This window comes from Myotis davidii, unplaced genomic scaffold (assembly GCF_000327345.1).
Source record: "Myotis davidii unplaced genomic scaffold, ASM32734v1 scaffold209, whole genome shotgun sequence".
NCBI classification, from domain to species: Eukaryota; Metazoa; Chordata; class Mammalia; order Chiroptera; family Vespertilionidae; genus Myotis; species Myotis davidii.
In genome coordinates, this window is record NW_006300047.1 from 3,200,138 (window position 1) to 3,214,287 (window position 14,150).

At 43.7% G+C, this 14,150-nt stretch overlaps 1 protein-coding gene across 1 annotated transcript in view; it reads left to right on the forward strand.

Annotated features, from left to right (window-relative positions):
- GRIN2A (glutamate ionotropic receptor NMDA type subunit 2A) overlaps nt 1-14,150 on the forward strand; it is a 381,557-nt gene that overhangs the window by 305,265 nt on the left and 62,142 nt on the right. The window contains exons 9-10 of the mRNA XM_006776302.2: nt 3,383-3,508; nt 6,950-7,179. Of these exons, the coding sequence (XP_006776365.1) occupies nt 3,383-3,508; nt 6,950-7,179 (356 nt within the window). The remainder of the gene's footprint in view (nt 1-3,382; nt 3,509-6,949; nt 7,180-14,150) is intronic.

The window sequence follows — 14,150 nt, forward strand, 5'->3', positions numbered from 1 at the left end:
ATCAGTTGGCTTGTTTCATATAAATCCGTCGCTGATATTGAATCTGGCTTCAACCCAGTTTCCCTAGGTTTTTATCTTATCTGCATTAGTAGAACATTTCCATAAAAAGTCAAGTATTTTTGCTAAATTTAGTCAAACTTTCTTTTTCCCTTACTCTTCCTACTGTATTTTTAAAATAAAATAAAACAAAATAAATTGTAGCTGGAGGACAATATTTCCCAAGCTGTTTTTACCCAGTAGGCTTAATATTTTTCCTAGTCACTAAATTATATCCCTATTCGATCGACTGTGCACCTCTTTATTTACGGTCATTATCTGCAGGTTTTCAAAGCCATAATGAAGCGTGCTAAGCTACATTTTTTCCATTCGCTGGCTCAGTCATCTGGAAGAGCCAAAACATTCAAAATCTGATTGCATGGCTCTTCATTATTTCCTATTCTCTCTCCTCCGCAAGCCCCATTAGCTCACATCTGAAACCCTTGCAGGTAATGCCTCTAAGCTTTTGTGTAAAAATGTAACCAGCGGCTCTTCAAGGACAGAGATGACATCTCTTGCAATATTTCCATTCATTTAATTCTAAAGACTTTCTAAGCAGGTTGGTTTCTTTGATCCAAAGAAATGCTGACCTGGAGTCTCATAGATTGAAGTTCCCTCATGGATAAATGTTGAATCTGTTTGAAGCCAGTAGAGGATGTCATCCAGAGTTATCTAAACATATTTCTGGGTCACTCCTTAGGCATTATAGATAGTGCTTCACCACTGTTCTAGTGCTTTTCTTTGTTGTAGTGGTGTGTGTGTGTGGGGCGGGGGGTGGTGCGCGCGTGTGTGCATGTGTACTGTCTGACAATAGCAACCCTTCGGGGCATTAATAGGAACTTAATTTAAACTTACTAAAATCAGAATCCTGCAGCAGAACACTTATTTCTGTGCCATGCACACAAGTCAAGGGATAGATGTTGTCCCTTCCAAGTTGGAAATCATCTGACATCAGTTACTTGCTCAGCTTCCACCTAATTTTCTGACCAGTCAGTGACTAGGATGAATCAATCGCCAAATGAAGCCCACTGTGGATTCACAGATTCTGACATGTGAATAGAATTCAGGGAGGGTTTCCTCTGATGTTTTATAATATGAAGGCAACCTGCAGAGAAAGGGGAGTTAGCAGAACAATAAGTGGGCATGTTTTAAACACCAGGATGCATTTTCAGGACCCTGAGCAGCACCCTGCACCACCAAGCCTGGCCTTCGCTGTAGAATCAAACAGCTATTTCATCCAATCTGTTACATGTATACAGTGCGCAGCACATACTACCAAATGTTTCCCATGCACATGTTCATTTGCTCATCACAATGATACTCTCTGTTAAGACACACTATCCCATTAGTATACCAGACCTGGAGAATTAATTTAACATCTCTATTCTTAATATTAAGTAATTTTAATCTCTTCATTATTCATTTATTTCTCCCCCTTTTTTGGATACACCTCATTACCAAATTCTGTTATTTTGGGGACCTAATATTGTTTGTTACTCAAGCTAAATTTAACTAAGATAAATTTCAGTTGTCTCAATGATTTCTTCAGGCTCATCTTGTGTTATACAAGTCAAGTGATTTCTGTTGTTATCTGTTGCTTTTTAACACATTTACACTTTCAAAACTGCATTGCAAATAGTACAGCTGCTATAGGGAAGTTTGGAAATTCCTCAAGTCAAATATAGCCCTGACCGGGTAGCTCTGTTGGTTAGAACTGGGGTTCTAACCAAACCAACATCCTGATGCACTGGGGTTCCAGGTTCAGTCCCTCGCCAGGCTGGGAGTCAACCAGTGACTGCATGGATGGGTGGAACAACAGATCGATGTCTATCTCTCACTCTCTCTCTCCCTCCCTCTCCCCGTCTCTCTCAGAATCAAACAATAAAAAAAACAAACATTAAAAAACGGCATCACAAAGTTTTAGAAGTATCCAAGACGGTTAAAGCTTCAGACATATTAGTTTCTTGTTATATATTAAATTCATTAAGTGGGAATTTGTGATGACCTCTAGCTCTGTTAGGTAGTCACAGACTTTAATAAGAAGGCAGTCTGCTATCAGCCTAGTTCTTTATGAGTGTTACTAGCTCCATCAGAAAAACAATTTAAAAATAATAAAATGTCTACTGTCCAAAAGGTATTATTGGGCTTCTTACATTTTACCCTCAGAAAATGTTTGCTTTTGATGAAAAGGATTATAAGTTCATTGGTGTCAAAGGCAGTTTCTTTTTAATGATGCATTCTGGTGAGGATCCAGGGTGGGCCAAAAGTAGGCATACAGTTGTGAGTATGTGAAACACAAAGTTTATTTTTATATTATTACTTATTAAGTATTGTACTATTATTTTGCCCAGTGCTGTATATTCATTATTAATACTTTAGTCTGCTGATTTTCTAGTAAATCTATGTCATACACATATAAAAATGCCTCTATTCAGCTCATTTTCATATCCTCAATCAGATTGAATAGAAATGTTCATTTATGTCATAGAATATCTTTTACTTTTTAGAGTGTCCTAAGATTTAGAACCTTGTGAGTTGGCCTGCCCTCCTGTGACCTCCACATAAAAATGCACTTGTGGAAACTACTTTCAGGGGCAATAGTCATCTATCTATCTACTACTTCATTTCCTCTGCCCTTTGATTGAATTGTCATGGGAATGCCCTCAAATGACTTTCCAATTGCATTGAAGCCCATTACCAACATCCACAAGGTACTGAAATTGTAGAGATCTCACCTGTCTTAGCAGGAGGTGAGAGGGAGAGTGTGTGAGCAGTGGTGCAGACACGGCCTTCCAATATTCCTATCAACCCCACGCATTATGATCCTTTTCTAACAGGTTGTAACTCCCCCAATTACTTCTAGAATCCCCTGCATACCATCCCTCTGGCATGTAAAAATAAAAATTGAAACAACAATAAAACTCATGGTAATTGGCAGGAGCCTGATGGTTGACTATTGGAGTCTTGCCTTGGTTTGGTTCCCTGGATGATTCTATGATTATATAGGCTCCTGTGGCCTCTTTATTTGCATTCTAGCTTCCTCCCCTGGTATTATCATCCTATTTTGTTTTTATTATCCTTGACCTGATTTGCAAAATGTCATATGCTCTTCTCTATTTTTATCCTAGTCTGTGCAGTCTTATAAAGTGCCTCAAATATTTTGTAGAATAAAGAATGGTTCAAATGTATGAATAAAAAATGACTAGCTCCCTTTGAACGATCAGATGCACATTAGAGCAAGTTTCTCGGTGAGCCTGAAAATGGACCTCTGGGCTTCCTGCTGGCCCTGGCTGCGAGGAACAGCAAACTGATCATGTCTCCATCCCTCCGGCCTGTTTCTCTGCAGAACCATTCAGCGCCTCCGTCTGGGTGATGATGTTTGTGATGCTGCTCATCGTGTCCGCCATCGCTGTTTTTGTCTTTGAATACTTCAGTCCTGTTGGATACAACAGAAACTTAGCCAAAGGGAAAGGTGAGAACCCCTTCATAAACATGATTCAACATTAGTGCTATTTACTTCGCATTAACGTTTCGTATTTAGAACACAAGATCCTCTATCTGCCGTGCTAAGCCATTGTACAAATGGTCATTGATATTACTTTTAATCCCGTACACGTATTGCTTATTCACTTCAGCTGAAAAAAAAAAAGATAAAACAAAATGAAGCATTTTGTCTTGTTATAACTTGGAGTTCATAGTTAAGTGGAAACTGGTATCCATTTGTTGAGTAAGCAGATTTGATGAATATTTTTTGGCAATTAATTTAAAATATCTGTGTCAAAAGAAATATTAAAATTGAAGGGAGTCTCAACTTTAGTCTGTGTAAGAAAATGGCTTTACAGAATCTAGTTTAAGAATATCATCCAAAGTACTGCATCATAATTATATTCGTTCAACAATAAATGTAATTATAAAATGGTATTTTCTCCCAAAGAGTTATATTTTCCTCTTGACAGTGCCTGACCTTAGTGCAATGTATTTGACAAAGTGGCAATCAGTAGATAGGAAATTGAATTGGGAGGCATTCATTGGCTATAACTTATTAAGAGGCTCCCACACAAGCCAATATTCATGTAATGTATATAAACACATTACATCATTTTGAGTGAATTTTCCTCAGTGCACAATAAATTCTAAGTGGATGGTATATTAGAAAGGTGCCAGGACCAACTCTCCTTCCTGAAAAATGACTTGAGATTGTAGAAGACAGCAGATCTTCAAGGTACAGTTATTTAAAAACAAGACGCTTTAATTCGCATGTATACTTTTCATGTGGAAGATCCAATGTTGGAAACAGCCAACAAGTCCTGGGAATCTATTAGGAACTTTGTTTCATTGTCCTCCTCCCACTTCTTCTTCGCCGTTGAAGAGTGGTGATTACCACATAAACCATCTCCAATCTACCAAACATAGTAAAAATGCCATAAAAATCATGTTGAATTTGAATGGGAGCATCGCCCAGGTCTTCACTAACAGGATGATGCCACGAGCAAGTAAGGAGCTTTCTGATAGAGTGGAACCTGAGACGATTTTCTGTGGATGATCAACAGAGTAGGTCTTCACACGTGCAGAATGAGCGTCTGTGCTATTTATGAATTTGTGCACTTATTTGGTGACTATTTGTTGAATTGGTGCTATGTGCCAGGCACTGTACTGGTGCAGGGGGATAATGTGGTAAATTGGATAGACACTTCCTGACCCTCAGGGAGCTGGGAGTTTAGTTGTGGAGACAACATGTAAATACACCAATTAATAATCACAGATTGTAATAAACCTCAAGAAGAAGGCGGGGAAACAAAGTGAATTGATGGAATGGAGATGCTACTTAAATAAGATGGTTGAACAAGGAAGGACTTTGGGAAGAGATGACATTGGAGCTGAGACCTGAAGAATGAGAAGAGTTCAGTCATGAGAAAAACGGAGGGAAAGGCATTCCATGCAGAGGGAACAGCAAATGCAAAGGCCTTGGTATGGGATAGATCTTGATATGCTTAAGAAACTGAGAAGATGTGAGTGAGAGAGGTGGACAATGGTATAAGATGAAGTCAGAAAGATAGGCTGCTGACTGTGGTAAGCATTTCAGGTTTTCCTCAATATATAATGGAAGGGAAGAGGGGCAATGAAACACGGCCGGTGTGGGAGGTCCCTGGAGCCACTCTGTCAAGACAATGGGAAGGGTGGCAGCATTGGGAGGAGGGGACTAGGTAGGAAGGTGTATGATCCCCAAGAGAAAAGATCAGTGGTTTGGACTTGGATGGGGTAATGGAGATGGAGGTAAGTGGGTAAATTCGAGATATATCTCAGAGAATAAAAAAATCATTCAGAGGCCATCATGTGCAATAATTTCTCCTTTGGCCGAAGCACTCGCGAGAAGATCATTGTAAAGTAAAGAACCTAGCATGCGAACTCTCCAGCCTTTCCATTACATCAGGGCTTTCTATTTCCTGCTCAACTGCATGTGGAAACTCAGGAAATAGCAGCTACTTGTTTCTTTGTGCACAATGGGTTTTGCTTCCATTTCACTACACTTCATGGCAAAATTATATAGCCTGGTAATAGTATTCATGAATCAGGAATTCCCAAAAGTCTCGGACAGATCCTTTGCAACTGCCCATTCCTGACTCCCAAAGAGCTGTCACTTCTGATCAACATGCACTCTTAATAAAATGAAGTGGTTCGTGAAGTTAAGTGGATTGACTCTCATTATTTTTTCTTGAGTTCTCGGCCTGTTGGGAATGAGCCCAGAAGATCATAAAACTGGGCAAAGAGAAACAGGAGAGACTGAGGTCGGAAAGAATACAATTAATTGCCTTTTCTTTTATGCGTTGTGTATGGATATTATAAGTATCGCTGTAGCCTGCATTTGGCCTCCAGTGTGGGAAAAGCCTGTGTCTCCTAGGCTCCCTGCCCAGAACTTCATCACTTCCATCAATCTGCATTCACTTCTGCCACTTGATTTATTGCCCACTCTGCCTGCCTCTCCAACTGAAGTCTGAGCAGATCATTTTTTTACATCTTCATTTACTTAAATGGCATAAAAATTAACCTTCTGTTAAAGGAAGACCTTTCCTACAATGAAATGAGAGCATACATTGATTTTTCCCCCTCTTGTACAAAACAGACCTGAAAGCCCTAACGTGTACTTTTTCTGGTCTGCACCCTCCTCACCCCAATACATTTCAACATGTGGTTCTGCCTCTTGAGTTAAGGCTGCTGCAGGGAACATCTGAGAATCTTGGGGACACACGTGTGTCAGGGTACACGGAGAGGAAGAGTGCCTGATAGCACAGTTCGTTTTCCATGATCCTGCAACCAAGCGTCTCCCATCTGTGAAGTGTTTGAAGAATTAAGCCCTGTAGTTCTGTTCCTTCATGTCTCCATTTGGAGAGAGTTTTATTCCTATATTGTGAACACTTTACATCTGAGTTTGAATAGGAGTAAGTGCTAGGGGCAATCGCATTAGAATACCAAACACCAGTCCCACTGAATCGCATGGTTCTTATATGATAGCACATGGGGTGACCCCCCTCCCCGCCCCACGTTTCTGTAAAGCTTCCGTTACGTGTATCAGGGAGATTGCCCTCCCAATGGAAATCAAATCGAAATTTAAAACTGGTCATAACACTACTTGTCACTCAAACCCACATTTTGCATAATCATTTCTTCTTCCTTTTTTGTTTTTCATTTATTTTCTTTTAAGAAATGTGGCAAAACCCCAGCTAGATAGAAATATCGGGCGAATTCTAATTTTTAAAGAAAAAAAAAGGAGATTTGGTGGCTGTGGTTCTGAGGCAATGAAGGAACACGACTGTGACGTAATTCCATCTTCTAGCAACTGTCAGCGGCCATCGAGTAGTTATTAAACACTCGCATTTTGGGAAGCTGCTGAGAATGTCCTTTCTGTCGTTTGCAGCACCCCACGGGCCTTCTTTTACGATTGGAAAAGCTATATGGCTCCTTTGGGGCCTGGTGTTCAACAACTCCGTGCCTGTCCAGAATCCTAAAGGCACCACCAGCAAGATCATGGTGTCCGTGTGGGCCTTCTTTGCCGTCATATTTCTGGCCAGCTACACGGCCAATCTGGCTGCCTTCATGATCCAGGAGGAATTTGTGGACCAAGTGACGGGCCTCAGTGACAAAAAGGTAAGGTGACCTTGCTATCCTCTCTGCCTGAGGGCGAATCGCAAATGCTCTTCCCCTGGAAGGGAGCGATTCAGGCGCTGTCATCCAGATCCATCCACTCAAACACAAAGCCAGAGGATTTTTCCCCTCTCAGTTTAAATGGGCGTATTTCTAAAAATGTGAGGAACAGAACCATAAGCTTCGCTCTCCCAGGTCTGAAAGGTTCCAGATCTAATTTGGGAGCAGTTTCCCCACGTGGTCAGTCCTTCTGTTTAGATGCTCTTGCCGGTGATGAGGCCCTGTGGCTCAGGGTTCCAGCCCTGGTTGCAACCCACCTTCCTGGGAGAGTGTGATGTCAAGGAAGATCCTGAGCCTGGACAGGGACAAACTTGGGGTGAAGTGGGGTGCTCTAGGCTAAAGGTACCTCCTGATTCTGTGACCTTGGAGGAGTCTCTTAAAGACTCCATGCCTTGGAGTCCTCATCTGTGACATGAAAAAAATAAAAAACCATCTCTAAACCCTATCCAGAGAGGAAGCTGACAGCTGCTTTTTTAAAAACATAGATTTTTATTGATTTCATAGAGGAAGGGAGAGGGAGAGAGAGATAGAAACATCAATGATGAGAGAGAATCATTGATCGGTTGCCTCCTGCATGCCCACAACCCGGGCCTGTGCTCTGACTGGGAATTGAACTGTGACCTCCTGGTTCATGGGTCGATGCTCAACCACTGAGCCATGCTGGCCGAGCCTGACAGCTGCTTTTTACTCTGTGGCCAATCAGCCCCATTTTCAGCACACCTGGCTCACCTGAAATGTCTTCAAAGGACTTGAAAGAATCAGTTTTTCATTTCCCACCAGTTCTTTTACTCCACCACCTCTCCAATCCTCCCTGATGGGGCTGCGCTTACTGCATTGAGACGGGAGTGATCACACCTGCTCTCATTCTCCCCTGAAATGTAAGGAGGTTTGCGGGGTACGCGTGGCTATTCAGAAATGCACAGAGCGGAAGAAAGGAGGTAAACGGGTGCATCCTGCTATTGAAATCCTAGCTTCCAAAAACAAATCCCAACTTGCCAAGCTCAGCAGTATGAGGATTGCAGCGCTGCAAAGATTTTCTGTCTTGTGTGTGTGGATAATTTGTCTCTATAAAATCTCACTATCACATCTTGTTGACATAAGTCTACATATACACTTTGGGCATTCATCAATAAGTTGCTGAATAGGAAATCAGTCCAGAAAAAGCCCTCACAGCTTTTCCGTGTTATCTGCTGTGGTTGAAAGAGGTACCGAGGAGCCTGTCATCAGAGAGATGATGAGGGGTTGGAGTGAGTCACCCTCCCAAAAGTGCCATCACCCTAGGTAGCGCGTGGCCTCTCTCTGATGGCTTCCCACTGTAGCTTGAGTAAATGCCATCCTACATACCATGGCGACAAAGCCTTTTATTTTTTGGCTGACACCATATATCCCCTCCCTCTCCATCACTAAGGCCCCCTCTCAGTTCCTTAAAAACTCCAAGTTCATTTCCAACCCGGTGCCCTTGCACTCTGTGTCCTCTGCCTCCAGTGTCTTCCCATTCTCACCACTGGTTCCCCCATGACATTCAGGTCATAGGGAATATACCACCTCTTGGGAGTGGTCTTCACTGTGGTGAACTTGGCAGCCTGAGCTGGTGCTCCTGTGAAACTTTCATTTCAGAAGGAAGAAATAAACAGCAAACCAGTAAATGTAAATGGAGACTATCCCAGGCAGAAATGAGTGCTATAAAGGAGATATAACTAATGAGATTAAAATTGACTTGGGAGCTCAGCAGATGAGCGGATAAGAAAGCTGTGGTACATTTACACAATGGGACACTACTCGGCCATAAAAAAGAAGGAACTCTTACCTTTGGCAACAACATGGTTGGACCTGGAGAGTGTTATACTAAGTGAGATAAGCCAGTCAGAGAAAGATAAGTGCCATATGATTTTACTTATATATGGAATCTAATGAACAAAATAAAGTGACAAACAAAATAGAAACAGACTCATAGATACAAAGAACAGACTGAGAGCAAAAAACAAACAAACCCAAAAACAAACAAACAAACAAACACCCCACACACAGCGAAAAACTCATAGACACAAAGAACAGTACGCTGATTACCAGGGGGAAAGTGGGGTGCAGGAGATAGAAGAGGGTAAAGGGGAGATAATTGGTGATGGAAGGAGACTTGACTTGAGTTGGTGAACGCACCATACAATATACAGATGACGTAGTATAGAATTGTACACCTGAAACCTATGTAATTTTATTAACCAGTGTCACCCCAATAAATCAAATTTTAAAATTTAAAATTGACTTGGGGAAGGGGATCTCAGGAGCATGCATATGAAAGAATTACCTGGCACTTAGTAGGTGCTCAGTTCGTACTTGCTGATGAATGAAGAAATCATGATGTTGGACACTGTCGGCATATCCCCCCGGCCCGCCCTACCAAGGTGTCCTGAGATCCCTTTTCCAGCTGTGTGCCCAGCCTCACCTTTGCTATAAAGGCTCCTACAAGGGCTCTTCACAGGACAGTTGCCTTTGGGCACAGGAACTGGGAATGAACGTTCTCCCAATCTTTTCAGTTGCCTGTCACCAACCGGTGTGAGGGTACAAACGCCCAGCTGCTCTGTTGCTTCCAGGCAGGGCAAACTCGAAGCAGTTTCCTGTCCAGAGCCCCCTGCTAGATCAGGCGGAGGCTGAGACTTTGCCTAAAATTACACCCTGGGTTGGCTTCCTCCCTCCCCTGACCTCCATCCCCCACTCCCTCCCTGGTTTCTCCTGGCACCCTTCCTTAATAAGTCAAGTTCACCCAAGTCCTTGGCTCAGGGTCAACTTCTGGCTGACTCCCGCCTAAAACGTATGGCATCTGTGAGGCAGCAGATAAAGAAAGCCCCTCACTCAGAGATGGAAGGCTGTGTCTCATTGCCTCTCTGCCGCATACAGGCTCCGAGATGCTTTCCTGGCATGTAACCTGTCGGGTCTCATTACCCCACCCTGTCAGTTGGGAATCCTAGTTGAAGTAGGATGAAAGGAGACTGCATGCATGCACGTGCCTTGGAGCCTGTAAGTCCCCTACAGGCACCATGCCCCGTGACCCAACTCTATCACATTATGGGAGCAAAGGTACAGTTTCTAGAAGAAATGACCGGAGGTGTAGGGGAAGCACTGGGGAGCCATGTCCTGGATGCGAGGATATTTTAAGAAAATCATTGGCAGTCTACTCTGCTTCTTGTTGCTATTTTCAAAGACGAGGGGCAAAAATCCCCTGCTACATAGTTTTGGTTCTAAATAATATGGCCGCTTGTGGGAAAACTAATTAGAACCACTAATAATTTGACTGACCTTCTCTCATTTGGAAACACCTAGTAACAGATACTGCGTCCTCGTGGGACACAGCTCAGATGCAACCTCAGAGCATCGGCGGCAAGCAGAGAGCTCTTTTAATTAAATGTTTGATACAATTAGATAAACAAACGTTCTTGGAGTAAATAAGCTAAGTGCTCCCAGAAGATTAATAGCAGATACACCGAGAAAGTTTGCACAATACAAATCTATATTGAATCAATTTGTTTTAATACTGTTCACAGTGGGTTTCTCTCTCTCTCTTTTTAAAACACGAATACCTGTGTAACAACTCAGGTTTACAATACGTGAAGCCATTTGCAGGATTAGTGCTTGCCGTGCAGAGGCCCCTTTGAGTCCGTGGTGTGATCAGATGAGCTTGGGTTTAAATAACAAGTGGGTGGATTCGCTGGTAGATGCTCCCCTAGGAATTATTAAAGGAAAGTTGGAAATCCAAACTGTTGGGACTCACTATGGTAGGGAAAACCCATCTTTGAGAGGCAGCTTAACATAGTGGGAAGAGCAGTGTCATATTTGGGATCAAATGGCCCTGGATTCAAGTCCTGGCCTTGCCATATAATGGTTATATGGCCTTCAGTATGTCAGTATCTCCAAGGCTTAGTATCCTAATAAAAGGTGGTGGTGGTGGGTGGGGGGGGGGCTGTTATTAGTATCATCTGGCAAGGTTGGTGTGAGGATTAGAAGTAACCTACTGCTTCTTCCCTGCCCTTTTCTTCATCACCCTCCCCTTCCTCATTGTCATCATCCCTGAGTGATTCAACCATTCCTCACTTCTGGAGTCTAAAGTGATATTGCACTGAGGTGGCCTTTGTGACATCAATGGAGGGAATTGGGGGAAGTGCCCTGGTTCTTGTGGAGTCGTGCTGCTGGCGGCCCTGGCCCTCCGTACTTATTGGTTGAATGGAGGCCTCTGAGCCGCTTAAGGGCCATAGCTGTTCGATGCTGACATCAGGAAGCCCGTGGAACTCCACCAGGGGAGAAGACTGCACTAGAAATAGGGCCCCTAGTTGCCAGTGTTCCTGATTTACAGCCACAGAAGACAGATATTTCTAATAAATGTGTAGTGTTGGTTCATAAGAGGAACAGAGAAAGGTCCTGGGCAAGTGCCACATTCTCCCTGCACAATTTATTTCCCTGACCAGCATCTCTACTTCCTCCATCATAAGTTGCTTGCCACGTCTCAATCACTTGGACGACTTTCAGACCTGGCCACATACTGGATGAGGAAAATAACTAGAATATTATAACCCTCTAATCCTCTGGTCTCCACAGCGGAAGGGCACTGGCTCATTCTGTGGCTAAAGACACGCTCAGCAACAACAGGTGATGCGTATCAAGCATGCGGATGCCAGGAAGTGTTGCAAGCTCTCTGTGATTAATCGCAAAAGCAACCCCCAATTTACAGACAGAGAAACTGAGGCTCAGAGAACTTACGCAGCTGCTCGCAATGACTGTGTTCCTAAGTGGCACATGAGAAGCTGAATGCTCTAAGCCCAAGTTCAAGGGAAGCCAGTAAACGGGAACAGTGAGGGCAGCCTGGGGAAAGAAGCCATGAGGGTTCCACTGGCTCTGGGGATCATGATTGCATTGTTCTGCATCCCCCGTTCCTACCCTAACGCCCACATTGGTCTCTTTCTACTTGCACGGGGAACTCCTGGGAGAAAGTGGCACTAGAAACTATTCCCCCAAGAAACACAGAATGTGTCCTTGACGCGAGGGCCTGGGACTCAGGAGATGAGTCATGCTTGCCCTTCTTTTTCACACTGTAGACCAGTGACTCCTTAGCCGTGAAATTAATGTAAGGGGTGTGACCATTCAAAAAACAGAGCCCAATGAATGCCATCGAGTATACCACATGTAGAAAGAGTGAGCACTGTGAAGTGGCCTGTGTGTGTGTGTGTGTGTGTGTGTGTGTGTACGTGCAAGGTGGCAGTGGGAGATGCATTGTGAGCCATGCTGTAAAACCTTTGATAGCCATGAGTCCAGTGGGAAAGGTTCCTGGATCCCGGTGCTGGGCTGACTTCTGTGTGGATAGCGGTACAGTCCAGGCCAGTGGAGAATGGGAATTCATCACAGAGGCTGATGACCTGCCTGTCGCTGTGCAAACCAGAGGCAGGGACCAAAGGGACTCTAACAGAGCTCCTCGGCTCCTCTGCAGCAGATGGGGAGGGGAGTGGAGGCAGTCAGTCAAATTGGCTCTCTCTGGATGTCTCGGGAGGTTAGGAGCGGCTGCTACAACACCTAGGTTTATGAACTGCCACTGTCTCTGTCTCCCAGAGCAGACAGCTGCCCGGCGAGCGAGCCTGGCCTCGGCCTCCTCTTTCAGTGATGAGTTGAGTTGCTGTTGGCTGGGTTGAGTGCAGAGAGCATTTTATTGTTCACACACACACACACACTCACACACACACTCACACACACACACTCACACACACACACTCACACACACACCCCCCCACACACACACACTCACACTCAGACACACACACCCACACTCACACTCAGACACACACACTCACTCACACCCACACTCCCTGCCACGACACTCAGGAGGCTCTCCTTTGGACGATGTATGGCCACTTCCCTCAAATCCTATTGTGGCGGCTTAATTTAGGGGAAATGGTTTTTAACTGGAAATTTTAACAGTGAAATGAAGTCTGAAAAAAAGAATAATGTATCTGGTTGGCCGGACTCTTAGGTAAACTTGCACACTTTCTCTGGCAGTTCTCAGCTCCGTGGAGGGCATGGTGGGCTGGAAGTCCAAGGGGCCTCCGGATTCTAGCCCTGGTCCTGCCATGGAATTGCTGGGTATCTTTTTCCTCTCTGGGTCTCAAGGTCCTCGCCTCTGAAAGAGGAGGGGCTACTAGCATGATCTCTGAGGAACAATGGAAGTTAGACCTTAGTCTCATTACATCACTTTCTACTTTCAGAGTTATATATTTCACAAAAAACGGAGGCCCACCTTCCTTTCTTTGCCCATAATGACAGTGACAGTAAAAATGAAAACAATAATAGCTTTATTTTTGAATGCTTACTCTGTTTCAGGCACTATTCTAATTACTTGACAAATGTTATAATTTTAGACCTTCCCATTGACCTTAAAGGAGAGGTACTGATATGTTTCCCACTCTACAGGTGGAAAATAAATGGAGGCAGTGTGAAGAAAGTGCCTTATCTAAGGTTCCACAGTTTGTAAGTGATAGAACCTGATTTTACAACCTGTGGACCCGAGCTCAGAATTGTAGCCATTGGCCTGTGTTGCCTCTAGATTTTCATTGTGTTTTGGGGACTCAGATCCAGTTCTCTGGACTCCTAATCTAGTTGGGTTGCCCCAAATGCTGAAGTTGTAAATAAACAGTATTAGCCAATCGTGGAAGACTAGTAGGGCATGGACAGTGAGCTTTCATGAAGGCTGGAGGTTCCATTCACAACATGGGAACCCCTAATAAACTAATGCTTAGTAGGGACATCAGCTTAACAAATGTTCATGAGCCTGCCATTATGCCTGGAGTATGTTAGGCCTACAATAAGTATTGCGTGTATGGACGAATGAGTGAGTAGAGAATGAGTCAGTGATAAGTGATGATATATAGTTATTCTAG